The 14,719-nt window shown below is 42.3% G+C and overlaps 1 protein-coding gene across 5 annotated transcripts in view; it reads right to left on the bottom strand.

The window, feature by feature from the left end:
* Window positions 1-14,719, bottom strand: part of epb41l5 (erythrocyte membrane protein band 4.1 like 5) — a 45,408-nt gene that overhangs the window by 30,464 nt on the left and 225 nt on the right. For 4 of the 5 annotated variants that reach the window (XM_030080299.1, XM_030080296.1, XM_030080297.1 and 1 more), the window contains exons 2-7: window positions 11,969-12,198; window positions 4,210-4,314; window positions 2,834-2,876; window positions 2,415-2,493; window positions 1,919-1,963; window positions 421-473 (exon numbers count right to left, since the gene is read on the bottom strand). In XM_030080299.1, the coding sequence (XP_029936159.1) occupies window positions 421-473; window positions 1,919-1,963; window positions 2,415-2,493; window positions 2,834-2,876; window positions 4,210-4,314; window positions 11,969-12,148 (505 nt within the window). In that variant the 5' untranslated portion in view covers window positions 12,149-12,198. Of the gene's footprint in view, window positions 1-420; window positions 474-1,918; window positions 1,964-2,414; window positions 2,494-2,833; window positions 2,877-4,209; window positions 4,315-11,968; window positions 12,199-14,402; window positions 14,490-14,719 lie in introns of all 5 variants that reach the window. The other variant, XM_030080295.1, reaches the window with a different exon arrangement.

Here is a 14,719-nt window from a genome sequence, read left to right as displayed (position 1 = left end):
TTGGCCTGGGATCCAGCATTGTTATAATACACTAGCTAATATGGCACTGGGATTTAACAGAAAACGGTGTGTGACTACCAGCTTTAACAAATATGCCAGCACAGGGTTAGGGTATACAGATATATAGAGAGTTACAGAATTAGGGTTCAGAAATCATCAAGTTACTTCCTGGTATGTGGAGGCCGAGCGGAGCAGTTTCAACGTACTTGTTTGAGTTCTACCATACCGCATGGCATACGACACACACTTAATTTACTTCACTGTGCTCTGCGTGGCCGAAACAGCACATAATCCCCCGAGGCACTGCCCGTTGCAAAAAGCATTACACACAAACGAACAAATGCACAGAGTCCGACTCTCACTGAGGTGCTTTCAACCACCTAAAAACAGAGTTTGGACTGAATCCTAGATGGAGCTTACCCTGTAATGAGAAGGCAGCCAGCTCCACCGCTGTCTCAAATGGACACTCTAGCCTGAAAATAAAAAGACACAGCAACACAGTCACACCACACATAATGATGCTATGATACTAACACACACTCCCATTATGCCCCCAGATAGGGCCAACTGGTTGGTCTCTTTTGCACTCTTTCCTTTATTAGTAAATCAAACAAGACAACAAAAACGTTAATCCTCACTGTAGTGAAAATTGATACTAATATTCCCAATCCACTTACTGACTACTGTTAATAATGCTATTCCGTTCATAAACATGTAATCCCGTAAGCCTCTTACTGCAGCACGGCCTGTCTACGGACGCAACAGATGGATTCATGTATGAAACGATGGTCTGCTTAATACAGATATCTCTATAGGGATAACAAGAAGTGAGGAAAGGCAATGTTTTGTCTTGGATTACATTGTGCATTATACTGTGCTGACTGCTTTTCTACTCATGTGAAACAATGCCTTTGACTGATATGACAGCAGGCTGTTTTACTGGAGCAAATGCGTTTCTACAATAAGGAATGCCCCCTGTCCAGATGCAAGAAGAATGCCGAAATGGGCCAGCGGTCTGTGGCCCAATTGGCTAGTGCCTGAAAAAAGTTTGCAGTTTAAGTGTCAGCCACTCATAAGCCTATTAATTTCAGCTTACTCTCCGGCCTCTGCTTTCTGCTTTTTCTGACTAAACATTGTGGAAGCACAAGTGTTGCTGTGTGGAAAATGTTGAATGTTGAATGTTGAACCTAGTAAAGTGGATCAAACTGGTTCATTTTTCAAAGCATCGGCAATTACAAGAAAAACTTTTGTTATGAGGCTCGTCCTTGCGAAACAGTAATCACACTATGAGTCAGTTTACACTTTAAAATTTCAAAATCCATTTTAAAATTTCACATTTTTATTTAGTTTATCAATAATTTACTTTATTTTCTGCTATATACTCTGATCATTTATAGCAATAATAGCAATATAGCATTTTTTTTTTTGGTTCCCACTTTGACCTACACAGACCCAATGAGCCAACTGGCAACAATTCTTAAACACTTAACCAACTTTATCCCTGGGTAAAGAAAATGACATATTATGCTGAGTGTTTTCTCAAAGTAGCAACCTTAAATTACTTATTATTATATTTGTTTATTTATTTTTGGCATAGGTGCTTTAATCAACAATAAGGGCAGGCAGGGGAGGAAGAGGGGATGACAGGCATTGGCATCAAACCCAAACCTTGATACATAGTACACGCTCTACCAGGTGAGCCACTCTTGCGCCCCTGTTTGTTTAGCTTTTTTTTCCCCTACCATTACACTGATGAACCACAGTGCGTTGTCTTGCATCCTGCATCTTTTGTAGTTATGTGATTTTTGCTCTTGTTTGGTAGGTGCCTGGCACCAACAGGGAGCTTTTTGCTCCACTCTGGTGTTTTACATGGTAGATGGCAGTAAAGATTGTTGAAACTGAGAAAGCAATTACTTACTTGCCACTGAGGATGTCTTGCTTTAACTGTAATACAAATAGGTATCTGAAAAACACACACAGACACACAAACACACACACACAGTTTTATTAATAACACAGCAGCTGAATCATCAATATAGTGAACACACAGCACTCACTGCTCCTGAGTAACAGTAACCCTGCATGAATCAGCTGCATATTTTGTGACCAAAGTACCATTGTTCTCAACATAAAGAGCTAAACAGAGAGCCAAGTCGTTCTACTTTTTTCGGCTAAAACAAAACAAAACACAAAACAAAACGGCAGAAAACCCATTAGAAAACACAGATTTTGAAATTGAAATTACAGAGCCCTTTGTATTGCACAGCCCATAAAAAAGACTAAAACACAGACAAATAGAATATGATGGAAAGATGTGGGTGAGAGGGAGCGAGACAGGAAACCTGAGCGAGTGTGTGTGTGTGTGTGTGTGTGTGTGTGTGTGTGTGTGTGTGTGTGTGTGTGTGTCGACCCACCTGGTGAGCTCTTCGTGCAGGTTGTTGGGCTCTGAGGAATAGAACTTGACTCTCATGTGAAGGCAGTATGGTGGGCCAACTAAGGGGAGAAACAAATGTTAATGTGGCACAGAGCTGAGTGTTGAGTGAGACCTCATGTGAAAGCATGATGGGGGCCAGCGACAGGGAGGATCAATGTAAAAGCTATTCATCTTAACAACCAGATAGTGCTTATCAACCAGGGTGACAAGTGGTCCAAGCCTGTGGTGAGGACCAAATGCACAAATGCTTCATGCACACACACACACACACACACACACACAAGCAGCAAATAACCTCTGCAAAACGCTGTATCTCATAACAGTAAGAAAAGTGGTTTTCATATGTTTCAATGTCTGTGTGTGGAGAGAAGGGTAGGAACAGAGGATGTCAGTACTTACTTTTGACCTGTTTTTTGATGCTTTTTGTAACATCAAGCCAGTGCTGAAACATGAGAGAGATGAGAATTAATTTTTTAAAACCAACAATGAAAGCTGAAAGTCAAGAAACCAAACGCAACAGGGATTTCTCCTTTATCTTTCATGTACATTTGATGTGACAGGCACTCTTTTTTTTCCCCTATGATCTGCTGTTCTTGCTTTTTATTTCTTCTTTTTTGCCTATAATCAAATATTCATGTGTGCAAATGAATGAATGAATTCAAGAAATCAAAATTCAAGAAGGCTGACATACTAAGTGTCTACCTTCTGCAATGACACACGCAAACACTCTCTCTCTCACACACAAAGGTCTGGAAGACTATGAGGCATGAAAAATGTCAAGGAGGGGTTGTGTGTGTGTGTGTGTGTGTGTGTGAGAGAGAGAGAGAGTGAACGGAAGGTCTCTGTCACAGCATTCTGACTCTCCTCTCCCCCACATTCCTTCGTCCAGCCCTTCCTCCCTCCCTTCCTTCCTCTCTTTCACTCCCTCTCTCCACCTTACTCACTCGCTTGCTTTCTATCTCTCCTTTTCTCCCTCCCTCTCATTCTCTCTCACTCTGCCATCCTCCACTCCAATACCTATTGCTGTTTTATCTCCCACCCTTTTTGCTCTCTCCCAACACTTTTTCCTCAATCTTTCTCTCTTTCTTTCGCACCCCGTCCTCTGCTACCTCCTTCCTCACTCCCGCTCTCCGCTCTCATCCCTCCCTGTTTCCATGGCCTTCACAGAATATCAGTGTGAACGAAAAGGGACGCTGCCGGACCAACGACTTAAAAGGGTTCGTCTCAGAGCAGCGCCTGACTCCCAGAGCTGACAACAGTCCCATAACCAATCCCTTTAGCCCATTCACTGAGCGGGAAAGTCTGCCTGAAGTCTTCTGTCAAATGGCTGAATAGCAGTCAGAACTCAAATGTGGCCTAAAATCCGCTTTTGAGAACAGGCTGTATGAGAGTCTCAGCTGAGCTGCACGTTTATGGTGAAATGTCTACTTCTTTTTTACTAGAAGCTGTTGAACCATCACAATGAATTGTCAAAATGATTTTAAGAAATAAAAAATGCTGCATTTTACTGGACTTTTGGACCATCAGGTCACCTGCTGAATATAAGATGATCTAAATTAAGCAAACAAAACATTCTGATACTGTCCACTGGCCAATATTTTCTGAGTATTCATTGTGGAGAGTAATAAAAACCAACAACATATCATTATACCATATTATACTATAACTGTACAAAATACACTATCTACAGCATAGCATGGATGCAAACCAGAGTGGAAGACAGTGTGTAAGAGTCTATTAAGAGTCTATTGTGTTTGTGAGATCTTTATTCTCACCGGGACTTGTGCCGAGTCCATGAAGCGCAGGCCAAAGTAGTCTTTCTCTACGATGTCCAGATGGTACATGATCTGGTCAAACAGCTCTTCACCTTTGGCTTTTTTCTGATCAGGGCAAACACACAAACACAGGAAGAAAAATATTCATTTACTATGACCATTTTAATGGAAGTTTTGCATAATTTGAGAGGATGTAGCAGAAAACAGAAGAAGGGATAGGATAGATGATAGAAAGACGCAGAAGGCATATTAAACTTGAAGTGACTGTTACAAGTACGAGCTATGCATGGTAATCTGCAGAGACATGAAGTGTCTGCACACAAACACAGGTTTAGATAAAGAAACTGCAAATGTGGAAACCTAGAGAACCAGTGACTCAAACACAAAGTACAGATTCTGTGAGTTGTGTGAAAGGTAGCTAAACTGTTAGCCGAATGGAAGATTCATTGTATCGAGTGAATTTTCACAATAATTACTATATTATCTGCAAGATACTGCTTGAAATACAAAATACATGTTATTAGTACAAAATGATCTTCTCAAGGGCTGTACTCACAGATATAAACATATATGGATATATATACATGTCAACCATTCTCTGATTTGTTTTTCCACAGGAAGAGCAGAAGGAGTGACCTGAGGAGGAAATTTAAAGTAATCTGCCTGGGCATTGCTGCTGTCTGACACCGTACCAGTCTCCGCCTGTGCTCCGCTCCAGACTGAGAGATCTCGCTCTCTCTCTCTCTCTCTCTCTCTCTCTCTCTCTCTCTCTCACACACACACACACACACACACACACACACACACACACACAAACACAGGCATCCAACTTGCAAACTACAGCAGGAGGCACAGTGACAGGGTTGCCATGGTAACGGGGTGAAGTGCCCCAGACGCCCAGCAGCTGAGTGAAGTGGAGAGGGGTGGCTGGGTATGTCATGTGATCATCTGGCTCAGTGGGCCTCTCGCTGCGGTGGGGCAAGACATTAACCAAGATCACGTCTTTACCTCTCTCGTCCCCGTCTTCATTTTCTCTTTTCCTTCTCTCCTTCCACCTCTGCTCTCAACTGTTCCCTTTTCTTTTCCATCTTTGCTCTCTCACTAAAACGAGCCACAGTTTTAATCAAGATTCTTTCCTGTTCTTTCATGACACCACAAACTGGAGTGGCATTTGAAGGCTTAATTTTTTTTCTTTTTTTCTCTATTTCTCTCAGCATTTTGGGACTTTTGCTCAATAAAACTCCCATCCCATCCCATGTTTTTGTGCTCAATGTATTCCTGATCACATCTTTGATAAAATACCGAATGTTTTCCACACCATTTCTTAGGTTTTCAATTTTAATATTTTAGTGGCATGCACGGGTAAATTAACAACTCTTCAAATAAAGGTTTTGAAATCACTTCAACGTTCGATGATGCAAGGCACCGGTGGCCCTTGCCAACACAGTTTTAAAACAAACAATATTCAACTGCAAAGCGTCTAAAATGTGTGAGTGAACTACAACGACCATGATGCATTGTACTGATGGCACAGTGCAAATGTGTTCCTTCATGTGTCGGTGCCAAAATAAACTGAACTGAAAGCTGTTTATATCGTAGCACAGATGATAAGCTGGAGGTAAAATATTCAGCTAAAGTTGTTACCTTGTACCAAACTGAGACTTTGATGCCTGTATATGAGTTACTAGACCCGCTCAGTAGATCAAAAAAAGAAAAAAAAAGATCAAAAACCAGTCACCAATAGCCCCCACTTTCAATGTGGTAAAAGTAAACTGACAACCTGTGGGACGTACCATGAGGATATTTATAATTATCTTCAGGGGTACTGACACCTCAGCAGGGTGGATACTTGCTGGTTCTCTGGTTGAAGAAACCTTGCACTTGCAATGTAACATAGAAAGTTACATTTCCAACAGTGATAAAGGTACACTGTAGACTGGTACCCCTGCATCAATCCTCCCTTCACATGCACACACACATTTTCATCGGGGCTAAAGACACAAAAACTCTACACTGGCCCACCCAGGAGTTTTTTAATGACCATCTTAAGTAACTCATTTTTATTGAGCTTTAATGGTGTCTTCTCTTTACATTGGGGCTTCAGAGCGGCTTTATGTTGGTACCTCTAGCTCCAACTGCTCCACATCTGCTTCTTAAAGTTTTTATGTGACTGTAGAGGCTTTGGCCTCCTATCGCTGTCACACAACTTATCCTGATGACAGTTTTACTAACTATGCCTCTACAAAGATCAGGGACAAATCCTAGTGGTGAAAACAAACAAAACAAAAAACAGACTGTGGCAGAACACTGATGGATGAATGGAGGAGTGGGGCAGAGGGTGCTGTGCAAGCTTCCCTGTGCCTCACACACACACACACACACACTCACACACACTCAGACACACACTGAGAGAGCTCCTGGGTCGCTCAGGGGGGCAGGCCCCATGCTAGTTGGCATAGCTGACAAAGCATACCGCACCCCTACAGTAGCCTGGGAGAGAGAGTACAAAGGGCTCATTGTGTGTGCATGTGAGCGTGTGTGTGTGCGTGCGTGCGTGCGTGTGTGTGTGTGCGTGCGTGCTACGCTGTACCCAAGGCCTTGTTATAGAGCCTGCAGTATTGTTCACCAGAGGTTTGCAGCCTTTCTGCCTGCCTGCAAGGCAACCAGCTCTGCCTGTCAGCCTGTTCTTCACATTTAGGTTACAATATAGGCACTTAGCTCATGCTCCCATCTACAGCAAGTCCATTCAGCCACACAGTCCAGAGCTGAAAGCTATGGTTAAAAAAAAAAAAGTTAAAAATGTCATATTGTGATTACTTTTACAGACACTGCAATTGCAGTATGATTAACAATTTTAGTGGGAATAATAATTTTTGCATTATAATTATCAGTTTCACTAAAAAAGCTAATAAAAATGATGATGGTATGATTTTTACTGGGGTCTGTACCAAACAAATCTTTTCTTACATCTGCAAAATACAAACCTAAAAAATTTCAGCTACTGCGATTTGGATATTGCACCTGGTCATATTTTGATTTTGATAATATTTCAATTAAACGTTCAGCCCCAACACAGTCTAATAATGGATCAGCTTAAATGGGACAGATCCCGGTGCCTAAGACAGGTAAAAGGCTAGAGGATTTTGATGGATGCAAATCATTACATTTTTTGGATGCTTTTATCCACTTTACCATACCAAAAACACATATGTCTATAGCGTGGGTGGTCCAAAGGGAAATTCAACCCCTTATCTTGGGATTTTAGGGTCATGAGTCACTCACTGAGTGACGCAGTATCAAATAAAGAAGTCTTTCTCTGTCCTCACTGACACCACACCAGTAAGACACCTGGAATAACACAGCAACACTAACAATACTACAAACTCACGATAAAAAAGGGACAAAGTGACCCCACGTCCCAGTGAGTGAACAAATCCACAACTTGTTTTGTATCCTCACTCTCTGACCAAAAGTCTTAAATGATAGGCTTGAGTCTTCCTCTGTCAACCTGAGCTCTTACAAGAGAAAGAAAGGAAGAGGGATGGGTGATAGAATGTGGGGGTGGTGAAAGACAAAAAGAGAGAGAGGGACAGGGACAGAAAGGGACAGAAAAATAAAAAAGAGAGAGATGGATGGAAGGATGTGCCAAACTGGAGGTGAATCATGAGGCTGTGCAAGTATGTATGGACATGGCTACTGCCTCACTGCCTGTATCCCTAGGAAACAGCATTGGGTGGCCATGCACACAACACACACACACACACACACACACAGCTGGAGGACCAGTAAAACACGTCAAGGAGCTCTTTTCAGTTTCAGCCTCTGTCTATTTATTTACAACCACTTGAACATCTTTAAAAACAGGCTTAACCACGGAGCCAGCTGCTAAACTGGCTAACCTTGGGCGCCATTAACCTAAAGCACAAGCTACAAAATCTGTAGCTGATAATGATGTCAACCTTTTTGGAGGAATAAGATAATATGTATTCTGACAAAGACAAAAGGAGGACACAGGAGAGACACTGAAGCTTTTGTACTCTGAAAGTGTCAAAGAATGAACCTCGTCTTAGAAATATTAATACTCCTTGATGAGCCTGGACCCTTGTCACGTCATGGTTTCAATCAAGAGAAATAGAACATAATAGAAAGCCCTGTGCTAAGTTTAACTTCTTCCCAGAGACTGTTTATCTTAATGATAAGTCTGGCTGAAAAAGAGATAGCGGGAAGCTGAAGGCAAAGCCCTGCACCATTTCCCAACCGCCTTCTCAGTTTTTTTTTTCTTTTTTTTTTTTGTCTGCTCCACAGCATGTTCACAATGCTGGAGTGTAGTTTGGTGTAGTTTAGTCCCTATGTTAGGCAGCTGACAGTGGTTAGACATGGATCAGACAAAATATTTGATCAGAGTAAGACCATCATAGAGGAGATTTTAACCTCAATGAGACTCTACCTGGTGAAATAAAATAAATTAAAAATATATCCAGTCCTTAATTTTACAACATGCCTCTTTTGGCCATACATATTTTTTGTTTGTTTGTTTGTTTTCTTTCGTCTGCACTGCCTCTGGTAAATCTGGCAGACCATCCTCTACAATGTCAGGAAAACCTAAACATAGAGCGGTGTAACTTTTTAATGGTGATGCGACCATGCTGCCATAACTAAGTGGCTTATCTGTCAAAACAGGCCCAGTGCAATGTAAATGAAGGGTGAAAACCTGCAGATTCTATATGGAGGGATATGCATCATTAACATAAGAAACAACAGATTTTTTTTTCTATTTTTAAGGAAGAAGTTAGTTTCAAGAGTTCTAACACTCAAAAGTGGAATATCCACCTATTTTTACACATTTAGGACAACAGAGCTGCATGGAAGCTAGACAAAGAGAGGAATGCTGCCCACAAATAAAGCAGTATTCAGTGGGTTCAAATTTAACAAGATACACTGCATCATTGTTGTCTCCTGTTTGTTTACTAAAATATTTCCTCCAGCTGGAATTTATAATGTTCTGTGGTAGCAAGGATGATGCCTACATTCCTCCCTGGCTGTGGAGGGAGGTGCAAGACACACTGAGTTAACAGAGCATTCAAACAGAGCCATGTCCCTAACCATTCATTCTTCTGTCATTTAGAGAGAGCTGAATGGGAGGAGAAAATAGTTATTAGGTTGAGACGGGAAGGGGAGATTGTGGTAGCTACCTAAAGAAAAGGTCTGGTGCAAAAAAAGCCTAAAGGAAGTCATACTGAAACCTAAAACAAGAGCATGACTCCGCTGGAACACACTGAAACTTGAAACTTGACTTAGCTACTTGAGAGTTTAAAACACAGAGACGTTAACGAGGCTTGTCAATGTCAATTAACTCCATCAATAAAACGGGGCATGACAAATTCACAGCTGAGGCCTAACACTGGTGAAAACAAGCCTGTAAATTCCAGTGATAATTTCTACCCTACAATAAACCTACCCCAAACATGTTTGATGACTGGAGCCAAAGACAAAAGCTCTTTTACAAGAGGGGAGCAGGAGAGAGACAGCAGTCCGAGCTAATAGCATGCCACTGGAAAAAAGACCCAACTAAGAAAAAGTTCTTCTTACATGTGAACACGTACAAAAGATGAAAAAATACCAGCACTCACAGATCATAAGAGACTCTTTCTAAGACACGGGCAATGTGACAAACACATTTCATCAGTATGCCATCATCAGTGTCCTTGTGTACTTGAACAGATCCAAACATCGCTTGTCATACAAGCTGAACAAAAGTCTCCTAAGATTTTAGTAAACACTGCTTTGGTAAGCTGCAACTTGGAAAAATAATGAGCTTCAAGGAATTTTAAGGTGAAAACTATAAATGTATCTATAATGTCACATACGAATTACTGTTAAAAAAAAAAAAAAAAAAAGAAAAGAAAAATCAAAGGAAATAAATAAAGTTTTTTGTCAGATATTAACTTGACGTGAGTTCACTGTAACACCAGGACAAATCAACCTATTTAATCAAGATCCTCCTGTGGCAAGTGGTCAGAAGATCTTAATAGAGTCATAACAACAACAAGAGAAACGCTCCTAAGTAAACCCACCTTCGGATTCATCAATTCAGTTCTGTAATAAATTCAAAATCTAGGCTATTACAGAAGAAGAAAGCGCCATATCCTGATATCCAGGCACTCAGTAATACCATTACAGTTATTCAAATGGTACACAATGAGGCTACAGTCCTGGATTTGTGTGGGGGTGTGTGTGGTGTGTGCAAGACAAACAAAAGACAAGAGATAGGGGGGCAGAGAGATTAAGGAGAAAAAGACTGCAGAATGTGTAGGAAAAAAGAGCGAGAGGAAAGGACAGGCAGAGAGGAGAGAGTAAGATGTGGAACAGTAAAGGCTCTCTGTTGACTTGGCCACTGGCCTAAAATGTCATGTGACATAGTCATGTGACCAAGTGTGCTCCCAGAGAGGATCATGGAATTACAGGTGATCAGCAACATGACCACACACACACACACACACACACACACACATATGCTAACACACACAATGTACACATCTGAGCTTTAATGACTGCTCCACTGACACAGGCACACAACAGTCACCACTACAGCTCTCACTCTCTTGCTTTCTTTCACACAAACACACAGAAACAGGCTTGTAGTCTGCACTCACTGACCTGTAGGCAACTCTGAGGCTTTGTATTAAAACAAATACACAACTGACAGGCATAGGCTGATGGTCAGGAGAGAAAAACAAATACAGCACTACATAGTTTTCCTCTGAGAAAATTTTCCCAGACTCCAAAATGGAAATTCAGGAGGAGGACGCTCTACTGCTGTGCTGCAAGTTTATCTTAGTTGGGAAACTGGAGGAGCAGGTGCACAATGTGGCTACATCTGTTTCACCAGATGTAGCAACATCAGGTTTGTCCTCACTGCCACAACTGAAGGCAAAAGTTAGGAAAAATCAACTTTTGTTGCAAAGTTGTATCAGCAGGCACGTAGGCAGCGCTTTCATCCAGTGTTGGCACAGTGTGCTGTTGGTTTCCTATTGAAACAATAAACGTCCAGTTTGCCACCTACCACACGCCGACACAGTGTGAATGCTGCAGAAGAATAGAGTAAAAGTTCCAACTCTTGTACCCAGAGATAGTTTGGTGAAGTCCCACCTTTGTGCCTCCACTGGTCAAAGATAAAGTAAAGCCAGGACTTCCTCTCCTATGTCCCCACTATCTCCATAACGGATTACAAAACATACTAAAAAGTGAGTCCTTTTACTGCCATTGAAAAAAGTTAGAGCCCTGCATGCCGTTTGTGGGAATCCTTTCAAAATGGTCTTCTGAGCTTCCATGACCTTCAAACTTAATCCCACAATTGTTCCTTGCTACTTTAATAGCCTGTTGTTTGATTACACTCAAACTGATTGAACTTTTGATGCACATCCTGCTGGATATAAGGGTACAACCCAAAATTCACTAGTTATTTTCACAGGCGGTTTTTAGAGTCACATTGTGCCTCCCTCCAAATTACAGTCCCCAAAGCGAGGTCAGACATCAGGCAAGCCTGGATGTGATAGAGTTTCAGTGTCTTGCTCAAATACCATTCAGTGGGGAGGATGCTTGCTGAACTTGAACCCCAGGCCTCCAGCTAAATGACAGCCCTACTCACTACTACTCAACATGCTGCTCAGGTTTACAAGCCAAAACAATACAACCTTCTTAAGAATGGTTCCTAACGAAACAAAGTGTCTGAAACTACACCAACAATAGTCGTCCTTACCGGCAGGTCAACACTGACGTCTGTCCCGTCCAGTAGGGATACACGGCAGGTGATGATGGACTTGGCATCCCCAGCGGCAGGGATGTGTGTGGTGGCGCGCTGGGCCTCCCGCAAACGGGCCTTCTCGGCATGTTTCCGGATGGAGCGTCGGCCCAGCGTCCTGCGCAGGAAACTCAGCATGATGGGGGACGAGGAGGAGGGAGAGGGGGGAGGGGGTTACACTACCATACCTGCAGGGGACAGAGGGAGACAAAAAAAGAGGAATGAGAAGTTTAGATGTCTATTCACAAACAGTGCAGATGTTCAGTAACTACAACACTTGAAAATGGAGCTGCTTTGGTTAAAATCAGGAGAAATGTCATGGAGGTAAGTGAGACAACACCTGTGGATCTGCACCAGAGAGGACTGTGCCTATACATCATACAAATATAACACTAATAAACAGAAAAGATAAATAAGAAATGAAAGTGACTCTGGAAGTAGGGGGCAATAAGGAGTGCACAAATAAAATCTGAGGAGCTGCATAAACAATTCAACACCTGGTTAATGTACATGTGTGTGAGACAGGAGAACGAAATATCAGGACAAAACCTGTCCTGATATATCCTGATATACGTCCTGTGCAAAAGGAAATATACAGATAGGTGACAAATTGAAAGTGTCCTCATAAAGTGTTGGGGCACCATGACCCACCAGAACAGCTGCAACACACCTTGGCATCGATTCTACGAGTCTCTGAAACACTGTTCTTCCAGAAGATACTGTTCATAGAGAGGGATATTACAGTCGGGCTGCAGTGCATAAAACCATCATTACAAAGACAAATGCACATTTGGGAGTTTGGTGGAGCAAAACCACAGGGGCTGGTCTGCAGAGATGGGGAAAAAGTGATGCAATCAGGTGAGTCATCCTTCACCATATCCTGGACAAGTTGGTGAGTGTGTAGTGTCCACCAAGACAACACTACAGGCCTGAGTGACTGACCCCCACAGTGAGGGGGTCTGCTGGCTCTGTTATGCCTTGGAGAACATTTTCCTGGCATGCTTTGGCTGAACTTGTCTCCTTAGGAGGAAAGGCTCACTGCAAATACTTATTCTGAGTGACAACCTTCATCCTGCAATATGATGAAAAATCTCTACCCTGATTGGCAGCGTCTATTCCACCATCTTGCTCAAGGACACATCCACAGGGCAAGAAGACTCCCTGAATGGTCTGATGAGGATGACTATGATGTAAATCATATACTGCGGCCTTCACGGTCATCACATCTCGACCCCACTGAACACCTACCGGAGATTTTGGACTGACATGTAGGATAGTCCTCTCTCTACCATCATCAAAACACCAAATGAATGAGACTTGGAGTATCTCTGCCAGGACACACTGAAGACCTTGCTAAGACAATTGATGTTGGCTTATTCTTTGTCACACATCTATATAAACCATAGTATTAACTTTTCATGCAGTTATTATGAACAGTTTCCTCCTTAATCATTTATCACCATAGTAGTAAAAGACATCATTGCTCTAACACTTCTTCTCAGGTCAGATCTTCTTCCCACCTTCTCAGCCGAGACAAAAATAGGTTATGAAACCAGGGTCAGAGAGAGGGGCTCGCTGTTGTCCATCACAATGTGAAATATCAAACTAAAGAGTTCAGTTCAGTAAATGGCTAATAAACGAGGTTTCCACTAACTGAGAAAACCGCCCCCCGTCCCCTCGCCGGCAGGTGCAGTAACTGTGCTAACATCACCAAACAGCGCTAAATGAATGTAAACTAGCAAAGTAACTGTTGAACATTAGTACAAGAGTGAGTCCAGACAAGGGTTTATTCACTACCTGACAAACGTAATATTATCGTAAAGTTATGAAGCGTTGAGTGGAAATATGGAAATTATGTCTTATATTTCCATGTGGTTGAGAGTTAATCGACAAAGAGATGCAAGTTAAACGTTAACAACCAAGACTGATAAGCCTCGGCTAGCAAGACAAAAAGATATCACTTAGCATTTGGCAGAAAGTAAGTGACTCTCTATGTTAAATTTTTAATATTTTATGTTACTTATGCCGGTGCTACAGGTCATTCTCAGCGGTCAGCAAGCGACATTATAAGGCAGACGCAATAAAAAAAAAAAAAAAACTTCCTGCCATTTTTTTTCCCAAAATAAAGCCATTAGCAGGGAGCGTGCCGTGTGCTTTGATGTTTCAAGAAACAATAAGAAAGGAACAGATTCAAGGAAAGTCTACCGTAATTGAAAATACGATTAGTCGACTTGTGTGAGTGTGTGTGTGGGGGGGTCTACTATTTCTGGCCTCAAGCCAGCCACAAAAAGCCACTGCTAAAAGAAAACATGTTTGCAGACCTAAGTTAGACCATGTAGGGCTGGCAACATTGCTGAAACTAAAACTTGAACATAAAACAAACGCCGGGCACCTTCACAGGATCTTGACCCAGTCGGTTTGAGTGGTCAGCGGTGAAACAGTTGCGGGTCGCAGCCTGCGGAGCGGGGCCTTGCGGTACCTGGTGTGAGCAGGAGCAACAGGTTGAGTTCACGTCCCCCTTCGAGTGCGTATGTTTTACTGCACGGACTAACACGAAATACAGCGCATCACCGAGGACGTACACAGTACGCTTCATTCAACCATGTCCCGGCCAACAAAACAAACGCCCCCCCCTCTCTTAGCTCGCAAAGCTAACCGCCCCTGTGATGCTGCTGATGGAAACGGGTCCGTACACTTGCTCCGCCAGCA

This window comes from Myripristis murdjan, chromosome 21 (assembly GCF_902150065.1).
Source record: "Myripristis murdjan chromosome 21, fMyrMur1.1, whole genome shotgun sequence".
NCBI classification, from domain to species: domain Eukaryota; kingdom Metazoa; phylum Chordata; class Actinopteri; order Holocentriformes; family Holocentridae; genus Myripristis; species Myripristis murdjan.
The sequence above is the reverse complement of the archived record's forward strand: the minus strand, read 5'-3'. Positions and strand labels throughout refer to the sequence as shown.